At 39.9% G+C, this 20,355-nt stretch overlaps 1 protein-coding gene across 3 annotated transcripts in view; it reads left to right on the top strand.

Annotated features, from left to right (window-relative positions):
* The window catches only part of FAM126B (family with sequence similarity 126 member B), an 88,115-nt gene extending 68,420 nt beyond the window's left edge, over window positions 1-19,695 (top strand). For 2 of the 3 annotated variants that reach the window (XM_019523201.1, XM_019523202.1), the window contains exons 8-12: window positions 3,107-3,223; window positions 3,869-3,956; window positions 9,175-9,334; window positions 10,455-10,538; window positions 17,221-19,695. In XM_019523201.1, coding sequence (XP_019378746.1) covers window positions 3,107-3,223; window positions 3,869-3,956; window positions 9,175-9,334; window positions 10,455-10,538; window positions 17,221-17,825 — 1,054 coding nt within the window. In that variant the 3' untranslated portion in view covers window positions 17,826-19,695. The remainder of the gene's footprint in view (window positions 1-3,106; window positions 3,224-3,868; window positions 3,957-9,174; window positions 9,335-10,454; window positions 10,539-17,220) is intronic. The other variant, XM_019523203.1, reaches the window with a different exon arrangement.
* Window positions 19,696-20,355: the final 660 nt, after the last annotated feature.

The following is a 20,355-nucleotide window of genomic DNA, read 5'->3' as shown; positions in this document are numbered from 1 at the left end:
GTATCTAAGCACAAGGTATGATGTCAAGTATAAATATGCTTGTGTGTGTTCTTATGTAGATCTCGTTAAAGAACTTCTGAGAACCATTTCTAAACCTTTTTATTCCATCTATCTCATTCAGTGTACTGAGTAGTGATGCATTTTCTTGCATAGTTTCCTTTTTCCTTTGGAAAAGATGCTGGATCAGTAAATCTGGAAATCAAAATGTCATTGTTCTTCATAGACTAATTATATAGAACCTTATGGTTCTTGCCTCAAATGTGTCACTCCTAATCTGGTATGGCACTTGCACATGACGAGGATAGTTAGATTTGGGCATTTGGTGCTTGCTTTCAATCAAGACTAGGTTGCTAATAGTTCTAGCTGTGTTTACCATTTTTGTCCTGTTTCAGTGTCTAACTTACTTCACAGAAGCCAATAAGCACACATCAAATAATGAAAGGTTTTTGGCATGTGTTTGGATTAGATTTAGCAAACTAGATATTAAATGCTTTTAGATTTTTGTGAGAGGTGTTTCTTAATGAAGATGTTCTTAGTTAAATTAATTCCCTCATTTCTTTAAAAGACTAAGAAAAGTCATGCATGTGATCATTTTTTGGCAAGTGGTTGCTATTTGTCATATTTCCTGGAAGGGGCATGATGTTCTGCTAAAGGGATTATTTTTGTAGATAACTAACTGGTGCACTCAATCTTCTATAGGATTGTATATATTAGTGACTCAGCCAGAGTGCTGTGGCACCTTGGAGTGCCATGAAGTTCTTTTAAGGGTGCCACTTAACATTAGTAGCTAGGCATGCAAATACCTATGCATGATTCACAAGATAAACACAGATTTCAAATAGGATCTCAAAAATATTTTGACTTTTTGTGTGTTTTTTCTGAGTTCTGTGCAACAGAAGAATTGCTCTATTATTTTTTTGTAATGGCAAAAAAGTGAAAACTTAAAGCTGGTGTTTTCTGAGGCATGCCTTAAGTCCAGTGGGGTTCCTTGAGTTTGTTGAGGTTGACAGATACTGGTCAATATCATCACATGCTTCTTGTTTGGATTAGGTCAAGTTAACATAATCCTTTTCTTAGTTCTGCCTAAAACTCCTGTTCTTTCCACATCCCTTTTTACATTTTTTTAAAAACTTGCTGTAAAATTTGGACTCTTGAATAAATGATATATAAAAAAAGAGTTGGTATGTTCATTATCAAATTCTAGGCTCCGCTGTGTCTACTGCTTCTAAGGGCTAATGCTTATTACATTAATCGTTTGCCTAAGAAGTACTGACTATGAGTATAAAAGTAAATATGCATTAGTGGCTGTGAAGCAGCTTCCATGCTATCTAGAATTTAGATTTCAAAATTGTAAACAAGTGACTGAATGGTACAGTGTGCTTACTGTTGTGCAGTATGTGGGGAAAATTAAGTCCCTGCTCCAAGAAGTTGGCAATAAAAAGACAATTGAAAGCGTTATTATTCTTCCCCTGGTTTATTTTTTAATTAAACGTTCACCTATTAATATTCTATTATTACATATCACCAGGGATCCTGGTTTTTGCTGGTAGAAAATTACAAATTCTTTGAATAACACCACCCCCAAATCTGCAATTAAAATGAAATGGCACTATATATGGAGGGATGTATGGATGAATTGAACACAATTGTGTATTGATATACTTACAATTTTAAAGCAATTTAGAAGCTTGCTAGTGCCTCAGTTACAATAATAACATAAATTTGAAATGCCTGTAAATTCTGGTATTTGATTTTGGGCTTTTTATCATGGAAAATCGGAGCTCCCCCCTGCTTTGTCAGCTCACAGGATGTAGGTCAGGCCCCTCACTTCCAAACCACAGCCCTCCAGCTCGGCTGGTACCCCTCACTTCCCCCTGCCCCCTGGCCCTTCTGGTCCCTGGCTGTGCCGGAGGGGGCCCCTAGCTGCCAGTGCTTTGGGGCCAGGGACTTGGGTCCGTAGCCACCTACCCCCCACAGCAGCATCTGAGCCCTGGCTGCCACCCTCAGGAGGTGGCAGCTATTGCAGCATAGCAGAGCACAGAGCCCAGCTCTATCCCCAATGGCAGGCAACACAGCTGGAGCAGAGCCCGTGGGGAGTTTGGGTGCGGGCTTGGGCAGGGGCTAGCTCGCCGCTGCTGTGTACACTCCTGGAGGGGCCAAGGAGGGACCCGTTCCACCCAAATCTGTGTGCGGGACATGTATGGGCTGCCCTGCTGCCCTCCTCTGGGTCCTCTACAGCAGTGGTCTCCAAAGTGGGGTGCGTGCACCCCAGGGGGTGCGCAAGACAATCCATTGGGGTGTGGGAAAAAAATATTAGAACTTCTATTTATATGTATATTTATATAAATATACATATACTGGGGGGGTGTGCTCAAAAATTTTTTTACTGATAGGGGCACGCGATCAAAAAAAGTTTGGAGACCACTGCTGTACAGGGCAGAGTGGGGCTAGACGGGGAAGCTCCTGGCTGCTGTGAGCTCTGCATTGCCCTGGTGATGCAATCCTGCCTGAACCACAGCAGCAAGGGGCACAACCCTGAGCCACTGCCCTTGCTGCTGCTAGGTGGGCAGAAGATGCCTTGCCAGGGCGATGCAGGGCTTACAGTGGCAAAGAGCTTCCCCACCTGGGCCCATTCTGCCCTGCCATGCTGGGTCCTGCCCACTGGGCTGCAGGGCAGGGAATCTGAGCCTGCAGCAGGAAGCCTGCCCCTGCCCTGTGCACAGATTTGCGGAGCGTGGATCCTCCTGTCTCCTCCGGGAGTGCGTGCAGTGGCAGGGAGCTGCCTGTGGCTGTGGAACTGTCCTGCTCCCTGCCAGAGTCCTGAGGGCCCTAAGACTCTCACACCAGTTGGTGATTTCATGCAAACCGTTGTGAGTACTGGCTGCGTGGAGACGATTGTGTTGCAGCTATGGGCAGAGTTTCAGGCCTGTGCTTGGGGGTGCTGTTTTTATAATCTGAAGAGTTGACACAAGAATAAACAAGAAGGAACGTTTAGTAGGGGTTTGGGGGGTATTTTTTTTTGCTTTCTACATAATTAAGGTTTATGTGAGCCCTTCTCATTTGAAGACTCAGTTTTGATTTTTTTTTTTTTGTTACATTTTGCCAGGCTTTGTGTGAGCGGATTTCCAAGGCAACATGAAAAACGGTGGAAAGAACATTGTGGCAGAGTGGTACTAGATCCTGAATTCATGGTGCAGCTGCTTACAGGTGTCTATTATGCCATGTAAGTAGGTGGGGCTTGAAAGTGGAAGAGAAGACTGATTTCTACTTTATTAAAATACTTGGTTTTCCCTCTGTTATGCATAAAAGCACAAACTAAGCCTCTCCTTGCATTTGATTTGTTCTGTTTGTCAGCAGACATTTTGGGGGAATACCTTTGTCATCTGTAAGACTATTAGTCACCAGCATTGAGTGCTGAAGAGTGGTTCTTTTGGTTTCATCTTCCTCAGAGATGTCACTTCTACAGCATATCTTCTTTCTGCCAGTGTAATAACTTCAAACTCTAAGATAACTAAGTTCTCTTGAACAACAGCATGACTTGCAATTACTGAGTTTGGCATTTAGCCATTTCTGATTGAAATCCAATCCTAGCAAATTAAAATTAACCTCTTAAATATTGATCTCATTTTCTTGATTGTGAGACTAATTATGATAATGTCTGAATGGCTCAAAAATGGGAGAGAATAGTTAGGTATAATTTTGAGGCTAATAACAGGTCCTCTGCTTATTGTTTTATACTAAGAGAAATGAGATAGGAGAGCAGGATGAGAAGAATATGATGTTAATGTATATTCTGTGTAGATAAAAAGGAGAAGGGTTTGGAAAGTACTGAACGATAGAAGTCCCTTGTTCTATTTTTGTTTTTTAGATATAATGGACAGTGGGATCTTGGCCAGGAGGTATTGGATGATATAATTTACAGAGCTCAACTTGAACTTTTCTCTCAGCCACTGCTGGTAAGAAAGAGGCCACTGAAATAACTTTACTTAATTAATATATACATACACACCCTTATAACTATATATTGTTTGTAATAATATATAAAAATGTAATGTGCTGATAAAATGGACTTTTCCTAAAAGGTTTATTTAGAAGTTACAGTTATTTATGACATTCCAATCAGTATTTGTGGTAGGATGCTTGATATCTTTAACATTTATTCATATAATACTCCTTTGCTTAAGTGGTAAACTAGTGCTCAGAAGAAATAATTACTTGGTGCTAGGAATCAAGTTTTCTTCATGCATTCATTCAGAATGCATATGGTAGTGAGATCTATGCCAAGATGGCTTCAGCAAGTTAAATTACGTGCTTTAGAAATCCTGGGGCATTGATTATAAACAAACTATCTTTTTGCTGTCATGCTCTCCTGACCTGCAGCAGTGCTGGCAGTGTGAGTAAAAGTGAGTAGAGCTGAACTTTCTAAGTCATTTTACCTACAGATCTAACTACAGATTTACAATAACTGAATCAGATGGTCTGAATCCATTCTATTCTGTATCTAGTTTTCTAGATGAGGCACTTTTTTCTAGGAACATAATTTGTTTGCTTGTTTTTAATTTCCACTGCAAGTCTTGGACATAAAAGAAGAAGGACAAAGGCAAGACAGAGAGGTAAAAGGAGAAAGATGCATGTGACCGGAGGGGAAGAAGAAATAAAGGGAGAGGAAGAACGGTCATTTTTAGGAGGACGAGGGAAAGGATTGAAACTGGAAAAATATCAGTCAGAGTGGGATGCTGTTGTTATCTTGTCAATTATTGGTCTAGAGTTAATGTAGGAAGTAGGTTTTTGGGGCGTTCCCTAAGCTAATGCCCAATAAATTTGTTTGATTTACTCTAAAAGAAATGCTTGTTACTTAAAGTACAACCCTTTATTAAGAGAATTAAGTAGGAACTTCTTTCTCTTGGCAATCCAGAGATGAATTCCTCACATCTCAGTAAGTTTATTAGTGTGATGAATTGATTTTGGTTAGAACATTTAGCTGGATGCTTTTTGTGAATTAAGTATTTTTAAATGTATCGTACCCAGTGAATTCTTACAATACTGACTTCCTTCAGGAAATGACTCATTGCACCATTAGACTGGAATTTTTTTAATGAAATATTGAACCTGAGGAAGTGAGAATTTGCGACAATATGATGAAGCACATAGGTGGATCTGTATTTGAATTTAATAGAATAATAGCTATTGAAAATGAAATATTAGCTCCTGGTTGTAAATCATTGTACACTGTTAAAATAAAGATGCAGATTTAACAAAAGGTGGTCTTCCTGCCCTCCGCCCCTTTCTTTCAGAAGATAACTCCTTTTGAGTATAAAACTGATTGTTACAGCCTTGTCTTAACCGTGATTTTCCAATGATTTTCTGACCTCCAGACATATGTGCCTCTTTGAACTTATTAAATTACACTTCAGGACACTCCTCCTTTTCCTTTCAAAAAGCATTTAGATTCTTCAAAAAGGATGGTTTAGTTCTACATAGGATGGATTAGATGTCCCTATCCCTGCTATGTATTAAAGCAGTTGTCCCCTTTGACTCTATAACTAGCAGAGTCTTCTCATCCAATTGTTTTCTGTTTTTTTTTCTTTTTTTCCAGGAGCCACATGCAATCTAGTAGAAAGATAAAATGTTTAAAAAATAGCGTTTAAAGCAATTGCTAGCGTTAAATCAAGTACTCGCTATGTGGTTTCACACATGATCTTCATCACAAATCCCCTGATTTTAAAAAGGAGGAAAGCCACAAGCAAATATTTTTAGGCACCTGTATTAGGGCATTTGTATAGTTGGGAATGACCATCAGTCATCATTAATGTGAAAAATATTACAACCCACAGTAGTTTTAGTTCTCGTTAGAAAACTGGCTACACAGTGGATCAGTGCTTCTCTTTACACAGGTTTCTCTGTTTGTATACTCTTCCAAACAGAAAAAAGTTGCTGAAATTGTAGCATCATTAATATAAGAAATAACTCAAGGGTAGAAGTTCTGTTCTGGGCCAGCCATCTTCAGCACTTCTCAAACACTGCACATTGGGGCAGGGATAGGGGGAAGTTAGAAAGATAGAAATCATGCAAGAAAATCTGAGTTTCTAAACAAATGTGATATGACAGTTTCACGGCAGAGAAAACCCTGAGGGCTTCTGTAGTGGGTGGTTAATTGAAAAGACACAGTATTCTTGTCCAGCTTCTCTGGATTAAAGAGTTTGATCCAGTGCCACTGTGGTGATGAATGTGCTTCTTTATCTGTGTAACTTTGCCAGAGCCTGTACTCCTGATGGGAAGACTAGACTTTTCTGGCCTGCAGCCTGTTCTGCTTTTTCACTTGTGCTGTGTAACCAGAGCTTGCAACTTAAAACGTTACTACCTCCCTGATGTATTTTGAGACCTTTCAGTGCTCATTGGCCTTGATGTGCGTGATATGATAGCATGATAACAAGGCAGTTGGACAAGATAGATGAGAAGCGTCATCATTTTAAATGATATGTTTTGTTTCTGGGAAGGCCTGTGAGTGCTGCATGGTGTTTCCTTAACATGCTTTTGTTTTTCTGGTGGATTAAATTTATTTTTTTCCAGGATTTCTCCCCTTCAGCACCTTCTCAGGTTTTTAATGTGTGGTTGAAGGTGCCTCTAGTCTTCCACAATTACAGAGTTCCATAATTTCCACCCCCTGTTCTTTCAGAGAGGCTTTCTGGATATTATTCTTTATTTTCAGTATTAAATGTGCTCTGTGTAGACAGCACTGTACCTAGGCTCTTGGTGTCCCTGGGCGAACTTTTAGTATCAGACCCCCCTTTGCCAGAGATGATGATGATAATAAAAATTACCATTTTCGGGCCCCCTTTCTATCTGGGCCCTGGGTGGCCACCTGGTGCTCTCATGCCTGTGTCCAGCCCTGTGTAGAACTGAGTATTTGAGGGACTTTAATATGAGCAGGCTGAGGTTGAATGCAAGAGCTGCAGGAAAGGGAGGCCTGTAAGCATGTTTGTTTGAATATCTCACAAATTGGTGTATGAGGCTGGGAGCATTGCTGAACTAAAGGAAGCTAAATGAAATGCATTGAGAGAGGAGCAGAGTCTTATGAAGAGTGTTCAAGGTGGTGCTAAGAATATCTGAAAACTCATACGATGTCGGATAGAAAACCAGGGATTTGAAAATGGAGGGGTTCCACTTCTTTCCACATGTGCCTTACTTGGGCAATTCTACAGCATATATTAGTGTCTTTATTTCAGCACTATGAACATCAGAGGATAATGCCTTTTTATCTTGTTGACCTTTATTTTATTTGAACTAACTGGGGTGTTCTTACTGTGTTCTCCAATTTTAACTTATTTTACTAAGGTTTACTTGTCTTTGGCCTGAGTAGCCAAATAGTCTGTGTGAATACAGACCATGTCTGTATCTGTCTAGCACATCCTACTTAAAGCAGACTTTAGTCTTTAACATACTTGTGTTTCTGCATCTGCAGTTTTTGTTAAATCATTGACTTAATGTTATGGATTTTATTGGCAGGGAAAGCTTGTCCCACCCACCATAGCATCTGTTGCTATGAAGGATGGGTTTCTGGGTGTGGATAAATGTAAATGTACTTCAGTTGTTTTAACAAGGAAGGGGAGCTGCTGCTTGAGAACATGTTTCAGCTCTTATGCTGTAATTGTAACATTTGTATGATACTGTAGTAATACAAGTATTGAAACAGGCTACCTAGAGAGGTTATAGAATCTGCATCATCCTTGGCAGGTTTTTTTGGAGCAGGTTGGACAAATGCTTGTCTAGGATGGTGTAGATAGATGGAGAGGAAGGGTGTGGGGGGTGGGGGAGGAATGATCCTGCCTTGACTAGGGGATTGAATTGGAACAGAGGTTGGCAGCTTATAGCCTGCAGGCCACATCCAGTCCGCAAAGGTCTGATATAGCCCCAGTAGGCAGCAGGCAGCTGTGACATGCTGTCCATTCCCCCCTGTATCCCTTCTAGCTGCCCTCTGGTGCTTGCCGGTACCATTGTCAGAGAATGTGTTTGTACAATACACTCCTTGGAGTTTATTGTACAAGTTCAAAATATTTTGTAGTGTTTTATATTACTGTTAATGCTGCAAAGGTCCATTACAGGGGTGCTCAACATTTGGCCCTGTGGGCTGGATAATGGGTGGGTCTGGTCCATGGGTGGATCCCACATTGGGTTACCACCCTGGCCTCACACTCAGTCTAGTCTGCAGGGTCATGCTGTCTGCCCACAGGGCTCCCCATAGGTCTGAGAATTTGGCAGTAGAGAAGTGGCAGTTAATGTTGCCACCAGTCACTCATTGCCAAATGTTTGGAGCCATGGGGGAGCCCTGCAGGCTGGCTAACATGGCTCCATGGGCCAAGTGGGTTGAGCATCCCTGCTTAAGAAGATGAAGGCAGGTTCAGTTTTCATCACTTACTGTGAAAGTTGCAAACCAGATTGCAATTTTGACTTTTCTATTACTGGTGGCGTTGCATGTGCCACAAAGCATACTGATTGAGTTTGTGTGTGTTGCGGGGTGGTGATGGAATTGTTTCATATCCTAAACTGAATTAGCAGGTGACTGTTAGAATAGCCATCTTTCTGTTTTTTTAATTGGAATTTTCATCTGGAAGTATCTAATGCCTATTTTTTAATTTTTTTTCTGTTTATAAAGTATTTTAATTCTCAAAACTAGAAAATTAAAGATTTTACACTAAGTGAAAATGCTTTAAATTATAAAGGAAATTTTATCTTAATGATTTGAAGCACCTTGTTAGTCAGACTTATGCTAAAACCTCATAGGAATTTTTTTCTCAAAAGAAAGGGGTAGCAGAAGGCTGAAAATCAATCGCAGCACCTTTGTGAAACTAGCATATTTTTATTTGTTGCCGGGCATAGTACTTTCACTGTTTCCATCAACATGGATTGTGACGCATTTCTTTGATGGTGATATAAAAGAAGAATGGGAAGCCTCAAGCCTTCCTTAAAACACCAGATTTCCATTGAGCCCAACATTTTGTTTTCAAAGGATGAGCCTTGAAGTCCTTGCCACATTTGGCAAGAATACATCACACTGCCATGCAACAGTCTTTACGGTCTCCCCTACCCAATCTTTTAATTCGGCACAAAAACTGGCATCCCTCTTTAGTACAATAAAGGATGATAAATTTGTACAGCCTTTTACTGTTGTTTTAGGTTGCAAATGCCATGAAGAACTCATTGCCCTTTGATGCCCCGGATGCATCGCAGGAAGGCCAGAAGGTGTTGAAAGTGGAAGTCACTCCCACAGTACCGAGAATCTCTCGGACTGCCATTACAACAGCTTCAATCCGCCGCCATCGCTGGAGGAGAGAAGGTGAGTCATCTCTCTGCACAGTGAATTGTGCAGCATACTGTTTTCATCCCCATTGTTTATGAACTGGCTTCTAGTTTGAATGTTGGCAAAACAGTTTTATTTAATTATTTTAAAAAAATAGTGTAGTGCTTTACATCTTCAGAACACTGCATGGATGTGAACTTTAAATATATATAGATAGGACTCTGGGAGGTAGGTAAGTAAAACAAGAAACTGGGAGAGGTTTAGTAACTTTTCTGTGTTGCATAGCATAGCTGTGGAATTAGTATTCAGGAGGTTTTTGCTACCTCTCCCACACTCAGCTTACTAACTATATTGCCTCGTATCAGTAATTAGAGCAAGTAGTAATACTGGCCTGACTCCTTCAAAGGTACTGAGCATCCCCTGTTTCCACTGGAGTCCGTCGGAGATGTAGTTGAGTGATTTTAAGTAAGATCATTTCCTATTAGTGCGTGAAGGAACACGCCATAAATTATGGAGAGCTATTTAAGGAATTTTATTTATTTATTTTGGGGGATAACTAGGTACCTAAGAATAGTACTTAACTATGCAAGGAGGAAAAATAGATATGGTGGTAATTTTAACTTTAATAGATGAGTAAGCATCTTCAGTATGATGGCAGAATTTTGTTTTTGAAGCCTGTCAGGGTTACAAAGCTTTGTGTACTTTCATGTGTAAAACATTTTAACTAAAAAGGCTGCATAAATGGCTCTACCATAAATGGTAGAAATTACTTAAAAAGAAACTGCAAAAGAGGAACAAGAGTTTGAAAACAAAGATTAGGCTTTCCTCTGTAATCCATTACAGATCAAATAGTGAGATGATTCATAATCTCCTGTCTTCTAGTCAAGTCAGGCTGTCCAGGCCAAAGAGCAGGTGTTACCATTTTGCAGATCGTTAGTCATGTCTGTTCTTATTGCAGTGTCATTCTATGCATCTGTCAGTCTGTCAGTACAGTATAGCTCATCTGTCCCTTCCTATGGGTGTACACACAACTGTAACTGAGTGTGGATAGCGTATGTTTGTTCCATGTCCGCGTAAACCTTCTCTCTTTTCCTGCCTGGGTTGGTTGCTTAGAAAGGAATAGAAAAGCACTAAAATGTTATATGTTGAATCCCAGATGGCTTTGACTTCTCAAACGAGGCTGACTCGAGCATTCCTGGCTCCCCGATCCAACACGGCTCCACAGACCTAGGGATCAAACGTGAGCAAGAGGGGGAGGTGCTGGTGCGCAGGACCCCTGAGCATGGCTTACCGGAGTCCACCTTGGCAGCAGCCACAACAGAGGGTAGGACAGAGATGAGGAGGCAGAAGTCAGTGAGGCAGTTGCTGGAGGAGGATCCTGGCTCCCTATCCCCAAGCAGAACTTCTTTCCATACTAGTGTGTGTTTCCACTATCCCAGGGTGTATTAGCTTCTATTTGCAATACACGCATCCCCTATATACCTAACACCAGGTCAGGTACTACCTTTTGTTATCATGTGGGCTGGCCTGGGGCTTGCATCTCTGTGCAGTGAAAGACAGCTTGGCATGGCTAAAGAAAAGGCAAGGGCTGTAGCTAAGAGCTTTGAGATTGCTTGGATATTCCTGTTACTGAGCATGTTTACTCTAATAATTAGGAGGAAAAAATGCACCAAATGAGCAAAAGCTAGTCAAGAAACTAGAATCAGTTTAGGGCACAAAAGAATTTGGTAACAGCTTTAGATTGATGAGAGAATATTTCTCAAATATTCAAAATTTCTAATATCCTGCCATAATTATAAGGTGGTTTTATCTAAGACTGATTCCCAATCTTCTGCACTGGCAGATTTTTTTATTTATTCCTCAAGATGCTTTTAACTGAGGTCTCTCAATCTTGTTGCTAGCCTGCATGAATAGACTGACAGAGCAATCGCAGAAGTTTTCATAATGGAATAATGTTTCATTTCAAGCCACTTTAAAACAATGAGTTTTCCTTCTCAGGCTGCCTTGGTGTATGCTGTAGGGCTTTGGAACAGTTGCCTTTGCAGCCACGTGTTAGTAGTATTTTCTGGGTTGACTGATAGAGATTAATTTTATTTTAGTGAATCTATGTACTTGTCATCTTTATTAAAAAAAAGTATGCTTTGGTCCAGTGAATTTGATTCACAGTTTCTCTTGATGATGATGATGAAGGTATGCTTAGTTTCTTGTGCATTTAGCTGAAAAGATACTCTCAAGATCTCCTGATCTTCTTAATTTGTTTTTGTAATGTAGATTTCCTTTGTTATGCGAACATTCCTTTGCCATTTTCAACATCTTATAAAAGTCACAATTCGTCCAAGATGGAGAATATTTTCAGACTGCACAAATTTCAGAGATGTCCTTGTGCAAATTAAAATCTGAGATTCTTGATTTGATGTATTTCATGGTAAAAGCATATCACCTTTTAATCTATGTGTATAATAAGCAAGAGCTATGGAAGCTAAGATGCATAAAAAACCGTGAAGCTCTTCAGTTGTAGTTCTAGCATCTCCTCCTTGGTGCATAATGAATTTGAGCATGCTCAGTAAATAAGAGCCCTATCCTATCCTTACTCTGTTTGTTCAGATTGGTTTTACTCCCTGGTATTGAACATTGCATGTGCATGAACTGAAGGATATGGAGAAGTCCTCAGCTTTGCAGAGAACTTTTTTGAAAACAGTGGTTGTGAAAAGATGTGATATTCCTTTCTTACACTTGAGGTATTTTAAAATATTGGTATTATGTGACCTGTTCCTTGGTCATCCCACATATTTACCTGGATAAGGAAGTGAACAATGTTTGAATTGTTTTCTAAATATAGAAAGCTGACAATGATTTGTTTTGAACAAATTGCCACTCAGTAATGTTTTGGGATGGAAGGGGGCCAGGGAGCTAATTTAGGTTTGAAATTGAAAAATTAAATTTGTCATGTTTATGGTGTGTTTATTACCTTGCTAGTTTACTGATGCTGATCTTGCAAGAAGTTTGGATTAGCAAATGCTTTCATTTGAAGTGGCATTGCCTTATCTAACAATAGCATGGTGGAAAAGATCTTTTTTAGTGAATCTTAGTATTTCCTTTCAAATGTGATGTATCTAATTTTGGTAAGGGTAAACTGAATTAAATGTCTTTTGAAAAAGGTTAAGAATCCCTTTTTGATCCAATTTGTAAATTATTCTGCCTGTTTCCAGGAAGAAGCTTAGTGTTCTCTCAGAGGGGTGTGTTCTCTTGTCAGTTGGTAGTGACAGCAGCTATAGGTGTGTGTACGTACTAGGTTGTAGATAATGCTGAAGGAAAAGCCAATTCAGAAAGGAAATAACCTGTGATAGAAGTCTAGAAGGGTATGGAAACAAGGCATCCACTAAAATTATCAGGAGACAGTTTTAAGATGGTCCAGAGGACGTATATTTTTTTACATAGCATATAGTTAACTTGTGGAACTTGTGGTCACAGGAGGTTGTAGAGGCACATAAGTATAACCAGGTTCAAAAAAGATTAGAAAAATGCATGGAGGACAAGCTTACTGGAAACTATTAAATAGAATAGTCAGGGATGTATCCTCTGACATTGCTAAACCATTGATGGTTGATGCCAAGGAAGGTATGACAGGGGATAGATTACTTTAGACATGCTCTGTTCATATACTCTCCCTCTAATGCTTGACATGATTAGAGACAGGCCTGCTTGTCAGTGACAGCTTTTCAGAGACAGGATACTGGACTACACGGGCCACTCTTCTATCCCAGGATGGTGGTACTAATGTTCTTAAAATACTGCTGCAGGATATACATTGTATTGATTTGTACAACATTGAAAATCATGTTACTTAGAATCACCAATTCCTACAGAAGAATATTGCAAATCCTGAAGGGAAGAACTATGCGACTGACTATTCATTTTCTTTAGTTTATGTATCGCAACACTTACAAGGATTTGATCAGTAAGACTGCTAAGAAAAAGGAATGCTTCTTGATTCTATTACTGGTTTGTTGAAAACCACCAGTTTTCCTGAGTCCTGTGTTCCAGATTAGGGAGGTAGACAGTGAAACTGCACTCCCCCTTTCCTTGTTTCTGAGAGCAGTGTTTAAAAGAAAAATATTGAGCATTATGATAACTATGTGTGTTTGAATGACTTAACTACAGTGAGAACTTTCCAGAATACCAGGGATCTTACTAGTGAGAGATTCTCTTGCATGATGTCTTCTCTGTTTTCTTTGTTCTTGAGCACCGCTGAGCTGCCCATGCCTGTGCATAGTTGCAGCATCCAAAAGCTTGCACCAAGCCTCTCGGTCTCCTCTCTGAATTGAACGGATAAATTCTGTGCGTCTGGTCTTTCTGCTTTGCTCTCACAGATTCCTGTCATTTATCTTGAGTAGGATGAGCCTCTAGCAGCTCTGATCTTTTACTTAGGCTCTCTTTGAACGTCAATTTAAAAACCGAGGAAGCACTGAAGCGTTCCACTCTATTGCTTGGATGTCTCCTTGCAAGTTGCATATTATATATTTGAATAAGGAAGAGTTGAGAGGGGAGGTGTAAGTTGGTGCTGCTCCTAGCAAATGCACTTTCATCCAGCTTTGCATGCAGAGTATAAAAGAATGTAAATGCTGGTTCTGGTGAAAAAGGTGCTTCTGCTTTTAGGATGTTATAATGCTATCATCTGTTACTAGCACCTTTGAGAATTGTATGTTGGTGGTGGTGGTGGGTTGTTCATATGATGTCTCATTGTTGAACGTAGAGAAATATTTGTATGAACACAAGAAAAGACAAATTTTGAAGCGAGTCCTTTTAGATAGTGAGATAAAACAAAAAAAGGATTTTAAATAATTATTCCAGAAGTTGCAATAAGTATGCTGGTCTTTATTCTGATGAATAGAAAATATTTCTTAATGTTTTTAAAATGTCTGTTTTATCCTAAGGTTGATTTCTACCCTCTCCCCTACCATACAGGGTTAAAACTGCAACATTGAGGAACTCCTTCTGTTTTGGAGATCTTAATTAAATATTTGAGACATTACACAATGAAGCAGACCAGCATTACACTGCTCTCAGAATAGTCTTAGGTTAGACTGGGGGTATTAAATATATGATCCAATCCATGAGTCTCCAACTGACCCTGTACGACACTTGTGGCTTGCAGTGCTGGTTTGGCCTATAGGCTGGACCTGGCAGTATACACAGCACAGGGAACTGGTCTGGGGCACATGCTGCATGCAGCACCCATGTTTGCATTGGCCTGAACCTGAGCATTGGCTCCTGGGCTGGTCAGGATTGGGCTGCACTTGAGCCAATCTGCAAGACCTGTCCAGTAGGATGTGGCATGCAGTGTATGCCCTGTGCCAACCCTATGCTGCATGTAGCATGCTTTGGTCCTGCTCTAGGAATTACTATACTTACAGTGCATGGGGTCAGCACAGGGTGTGTGCTGCATGCAGTGTCCTGCCAGACTGGCTCTGCGCATATGCTCTGGTGAGTACTGATAGCCTTGGACCCAATCCTGCTTAGGCCCTGAAGCAAGTGTGCTGGGTCAGTCGAGTAGGGCACCTCAGGCAACACGAGCCCTGGACTCTGTGCTGTATGCAGTGCCTGTGGTACTAGGGCTGGCAAATGCTGCATGCAGTGTGCAGAGCTAGATTGTCTGCGTGCACTGCATGCAACACGAGGGACCGGCAAAGGGCGCGCACACTTTTTGCAGCACCCTGCTGGACCAGCCTTGCATGCTTGCTTCAGCGTGTGGTCCCAATCTAGCCTGCAGACAGACCTAGGTACCCTCATCTGGCTCATTGGGTTAGATAAGTTTGACACCCCTGGGTTAGAGAATGCCCAAACTGGTAGGGACTGCTAATATCTTGTAGGCTGAATAATAGCGGTGTTAAGTTCAAAGAAAAGGTTTTATTTTATTTATTTTTTCCTAAAGGGAAAAAGACAGGAAAATAACCCAGCTTTGAAATTTCTGCTTCTGAAATGTGAGCAGAATCGAGCCAGATTTTTTTCATATTTAAGCAACATCAAGAGCTAAGCAGTGGCTACCAGAAGACAAGCTTATACGTTCACATACTACTTTTAACCCATCTGTTGTCGGTGCACTGACAACAGTTTACATGGAAGAACAGACATATGTCTCTTGTATATTTTAATATCATTAAAGGTGTGCTTTCCTCCTTCATTCAGGGAAGGCGCTTCATACTACCTGTTTGACTGGTGGCAAACTAAATTTAGCAAACTTTTATTTGAATAACAGCAATTGAAGCTGTCAAATATGGGCACTTTTTGTAAGAAACAATCATTATTTAGGTTATTAAAAGGAAATTTGAAATTCTTACAACTTGAAGAACTCACTTCTGGAACTAGGGTAAAACTTTTGACTTTTCCCTACTCGTGAAAGTAGTATTTTTGAATGAAAAGGAACATAAGCAAAAGTTCCAGTTCTTGAAATTTAGAATGTTCAGATCAGACCTTTAAGTTAAATAATTAATTTTATGTTTTCATATTTGTGATGGGAAAACAATTTGTGAATTTTCCTGGGTCTCAAAATTGCAGTTGGAACAATGAGATTTGTTTTGTTTTTTTAACATCCCTAGACACTTTATAGGACTGAAAACAAGGACTAAAGTAAATACATCTATATGCTTAGCAACAGAGAAAACAAAACAAAATGTGAACCAGGGACTAAAAGGGGCTTCCAAAAGTGTTTGTAGCCATCAGACTAACAGAGCTCATCTACTGTTGCAGTCTATTAAAGCAGCCCTTTCTAAAGGTGACTCACCAAGTACATTCTCAATTAGGTTTTAAATTTCCACCTTTCAAAAATATATACCAGGGTGCTTCCCATGAGATTAAAGACAAAGTCACCTACAAATTGGTTTCCCATTTGTGAACTAAAATTATAGGTTTCTGTTCAACAGCCAGGTCCTGTTTGGAAGCCTGAAATCTTTTTTCAGTTTAATCTTATATATAAATATATAATCTAAAGATACATAGATATCTTAGTTTAAATAAAATGGAATCCAGCTGCATGTAATTCAACTGCTGAGAGTAGAAGGGAAGGTGGGAATTTGGGGGAGGGATAATTAGGAGTCAGATTTATCTCCAGTGAAAAGTTTAGTTGCTAAGTTCAAGGTCTCAGCTAGCATCACCAGTAGAAATCTACCACATTTATAGCACTGTTAAAAGATGAGCTATGACAAGGGGTCTAATCTGATCCTGAAGGTTCCTGAGCTCTTACAAAAGCAAAGTTTCCAAGAGGAACTGCATGTATTCAGAACCTCTTGAAATTCTGCTGTAAATCCAGATTAAAAAGTAGAAACTTAAGCTGAAAGGCTGAGTGAAGGGGTTGTAGAGGCCTCTTAAACAATTGGCAAGTGCATTTGTTAATAAAACCAAGTTTTATTCAGATGCTGATGATTATCTCTCCCTAGAATGGCAGAGTTGATTAGTTTTAAAGAGGATGATGATAAAATATTGTAACAAATTGTTTAGCTAGATAAAAAGTTGATTAGTCTGACTAATGGAGGATGTAATTCTCTGCTTAGATTAGTAAGCAGAAGTAATATTTATACAAGTGTGAGAGAAGACTGGGGCTTGTGATGAGAACCAAGAATGACTGAACCCAATTTTTTCCTATGTGCAGGTGTAAGTTAGGAGTAACTCTTCAAGGACAAAAAAACAGTGCAAATGAGAGGCAAATCAGTAGAGGCAGCAATTAATTTCAGTACTTGCAAATTTACCATTTAGTGTGTAAAACAGGAAGGTTATTGGTAGCAAAAAATCATCCTTAGTAACAAGTGGAAAAACCTTTGGATCAGCAAACACAATTCACCTTGATGTTGTGTGTGCACATTTTGCTGCTTCATGTGACTTGACTGCTCAGTTTCTGGGTCTGATTTGTTTGTTTTTGGGTTTTATAGATGTGGAGAGTGTAAATGGAAGGGAGGAATCCATGAACCTCAATGATGCTGATGAAGGATTTTCATCAGGTGCTTCCCTTAGCAGCCAGCCAGTTGGGACCAAACCTTTATTGTCTACATCCCAGAGGAGCAGCTTAAGAAAATCAGCAAGTGGGCGTTCTGCTAAAGACAAAGAAACATCTTCTGCCACTAAATCCAGTGAGAGCCCTCGAGATTCAGTGATTCGGAAGCAGTACCTGCACCAGGCAACTGATCTAAGTGCAGATGGAATTGAGATGACACCTACTAAGAAACACCTGAGCCTGCCAGCTGGGCAGGTGGTGCCAAAAGCCAGTAGTTTGAGCTTGATCCGGACCGCCAGTGCTTCCTCCAGTAAATCATTTGACTATGTGAATGGCAGTCAAGCAGGTTCCGGTGTTGGGGTTGGTACTGAGGATATTACTAATCTAGCAGTTGGCAATGCCAATCGATTTTCAACTATCAGCCTACAGGAAGATCGGCTAGGCCAAGCTGGGGATGGGAAAGATCTCCTTACCCCAGGAGCTCCCCTGACCAAGCAGTCTCGATCTCCAAGTTTCAATATGCAGCTGATATCCCAGGTGTAGCTTTGATTCCCCTCCAAATCCTCCATCTTTCCCTTTAACCCACATAAAGTTCATCCTTGAGCAAAACAAGAACCTTCATCCCACGGTGTGAAAATACTGACTGTTGTGATCTTGTTTGAATTGGTTTAAATATTATACTGTATTTTGTACTGAAAAAGCAATAAATCTCTCCTCTTCCCCCCAGTCCCCGCCCCTTGTAAACATGGTTGTGAAGCAGTATAAAATGTACTGTATGCCTTTTCCTATGCCTTCCTTTCTCCTTGGGTGATGTGCAATCCATCGTAGGCCGATCAGTCCCATTTCAACACTGTGAGACTGGAGATGTCAGCGGAAATGGTGAATGTGATCCCTATGAGATGATGCTTTGGCTTTTGTCATGAAATAGAAACGGGTTAGTTTTCTCAGTCTACATTACTGCAAAGACTACTGGATCGTGACTTTTTCTTTCTCAGAACCAGGAGTGCCTCAGAGATTCTAATATGACTTTGGACCTCTCTGAGTTTGTGCAATCAATTCTGGGGGAGGGGATAGTCATCATTGCTCCTGGCTGTCTACTGCACTTTCTCATTAAAATGAGGGTAGTTCTTCTCTTCTCCGATCTGTACTCTTACCCCTAAAATACTAAACATTCAGAAAATGAGATGTGCGTATTACCAAGTTGTTGCCCGCTCAGACAGAGAGGGCTGTGAGCTGATGATGTAGGTTACAGTGCACTTTTAATGGCGTTGTAGCCATATTTAATGTTACATGTCTTCCCTCCAGGACACAGGGTCATTGTGATAGGCTGCAATTTAGAAAGACTATATCCTTAAAGTAGTTCTGAAGTTGGAGGGGTGCACGCTTTCCCAGGAATAATAAACTAGTTCTGGTCCTATTTTTGTGAGTTAATGATCACTGAATTGATTAAGTGTATCTTCAGGTAAAGAGAGGGCTTCCTCAGGCTGATTTTTAGTGTCATGGTTACTGGAGAGACCCTCTCAGCTGCTTTCTAGATAGGGTGTCCCTAAATTCAGTCACAGTATAGATTTTGAAACTTACATTTCAGACAGATCATTTTCCAAGGAGCTGTATCAGAGACAGAGATGATGGTTTGCTGAAACACTGAAGCTTCAATGCGGAACACTTTTCTAGAAGCATTGTTTGTACAAAGGGATTATTGACAGTCCTTTTCTCCCAGAAGGATCACACTTCACTGCATTGGTATTTATAACCCATTGCATTTTGTAAATACAGTTCCATAACTTAGTGGCGTGGAGCAGCCCATCCTCTAGAAAACTCAGAACTCATGCCATTGAGCCAATTCTTGAATGTATGTGTTTGGTGTATGGGGAGCGTTTGGTACTTATGCTATAGAGCACTGTTTAAAAGTACAGTTTTGATTACAAAGGAAAATGTTCCCCATATCTTTGTCTGTCTCCAGTTTGCTTTTGCAGAGAAAAAGGAAAGAGTTTAACCTTTTTTTTTTCTGTTGTATTATTGCCTGGAAGCGTATAGGTTACTAACTGATAGAAAAGTAGACAATTGCAATCTTTTGGGGTATGGGCACTTTGGCTTCATCATTTTCACTGTGAAAGAATATACACAGGTAGTTAAAAAAAATAACAGGTTATATTAATGATAAAGATGTAAAGACTTCTCAACTATAAAGTAACGTTACATTGCTAGTGGTTATTTAATGCTTTCTTTTAAATGTAACTGCTGATTCTCTTTGCATTTCAGCCCTCATTTCAAATAGTATTTTCTTCAAAGCAACTTCACCCTCTTTATTTAAACAATTAGAGGAAGGAGTCTTTGCGGTTGACAGGCTAAATGGCCAGATGGGCATCTAATCTTAATAATTTGCATTCAAAGAGGAAAGATTGAGATGAGACTAAACCAGTAATTGGCAAAGAGAAAATAAAAGCCTTTTTTCTTTTTCTTTTTTTAATAATTGCAATTAGTATTTAAATATCACTTGTGAGCATAAATAGAACAAAGACAAAATCGGGAGTAACTATGAGGTAGAGCACCTGGGTAACACCAGCCTTGAGAATGTCTACTATGAAAAATACTAAAACTGCTGTGTAGCAAGAGATTGACCCTGGTGTCAGTTCATTTTCTAGAGCACTAACAGTGGAGGCAGTGCCACAACTATAGTTGTGCAGAAGCTTTGCTGTTTTTATTTAAAGAGTAAAAATGGTGCATTTTGAACAGATGAAAAACAGAAAAGGGAATATTAGTAAAGATAAATAGCCATAACTGAAAAGTGATAAGGACCAAGTTATTGTTATGTTAGGTTTTTGGGGCAGGAATACAAGTCAGACTTATCAGCTGAGCTTGGAAGAATTGCAACATATATTTTTGTTGTGTAGTTATAAACAAAACATTTCTGTTTGTTTGGTAGCACTGCTTTTAGGTTCTCCATTGACCATTAAAAGCTCTCACCTAATGGGTTTATAACTCTCTTTTAAAAATTTGCATCAAGCCATAAATTTAAGAAAAGTTTTCACATCATAATCCATTTCTTGTACAAAATGAAATTAAGTATGTT

This window comes from Gavialis gangeticus, unplaced genomic scaffold, assembly GCF_001723915.1.
Source record: "Gavialis gangeticus isolate Ggan-Ray unplaced genomic scaffold, GavGan_comp1, whole genome shotgun sequence".
Taxonomy (NCBI): Eukaryota; Metazoa; Chordata; order Crocodylia; family Gavialidae; genus Gavialis; species Gavialis gangeticus.
This window is presented reverse-complemented; position numbering and strand designations above follow the sequence as displayed.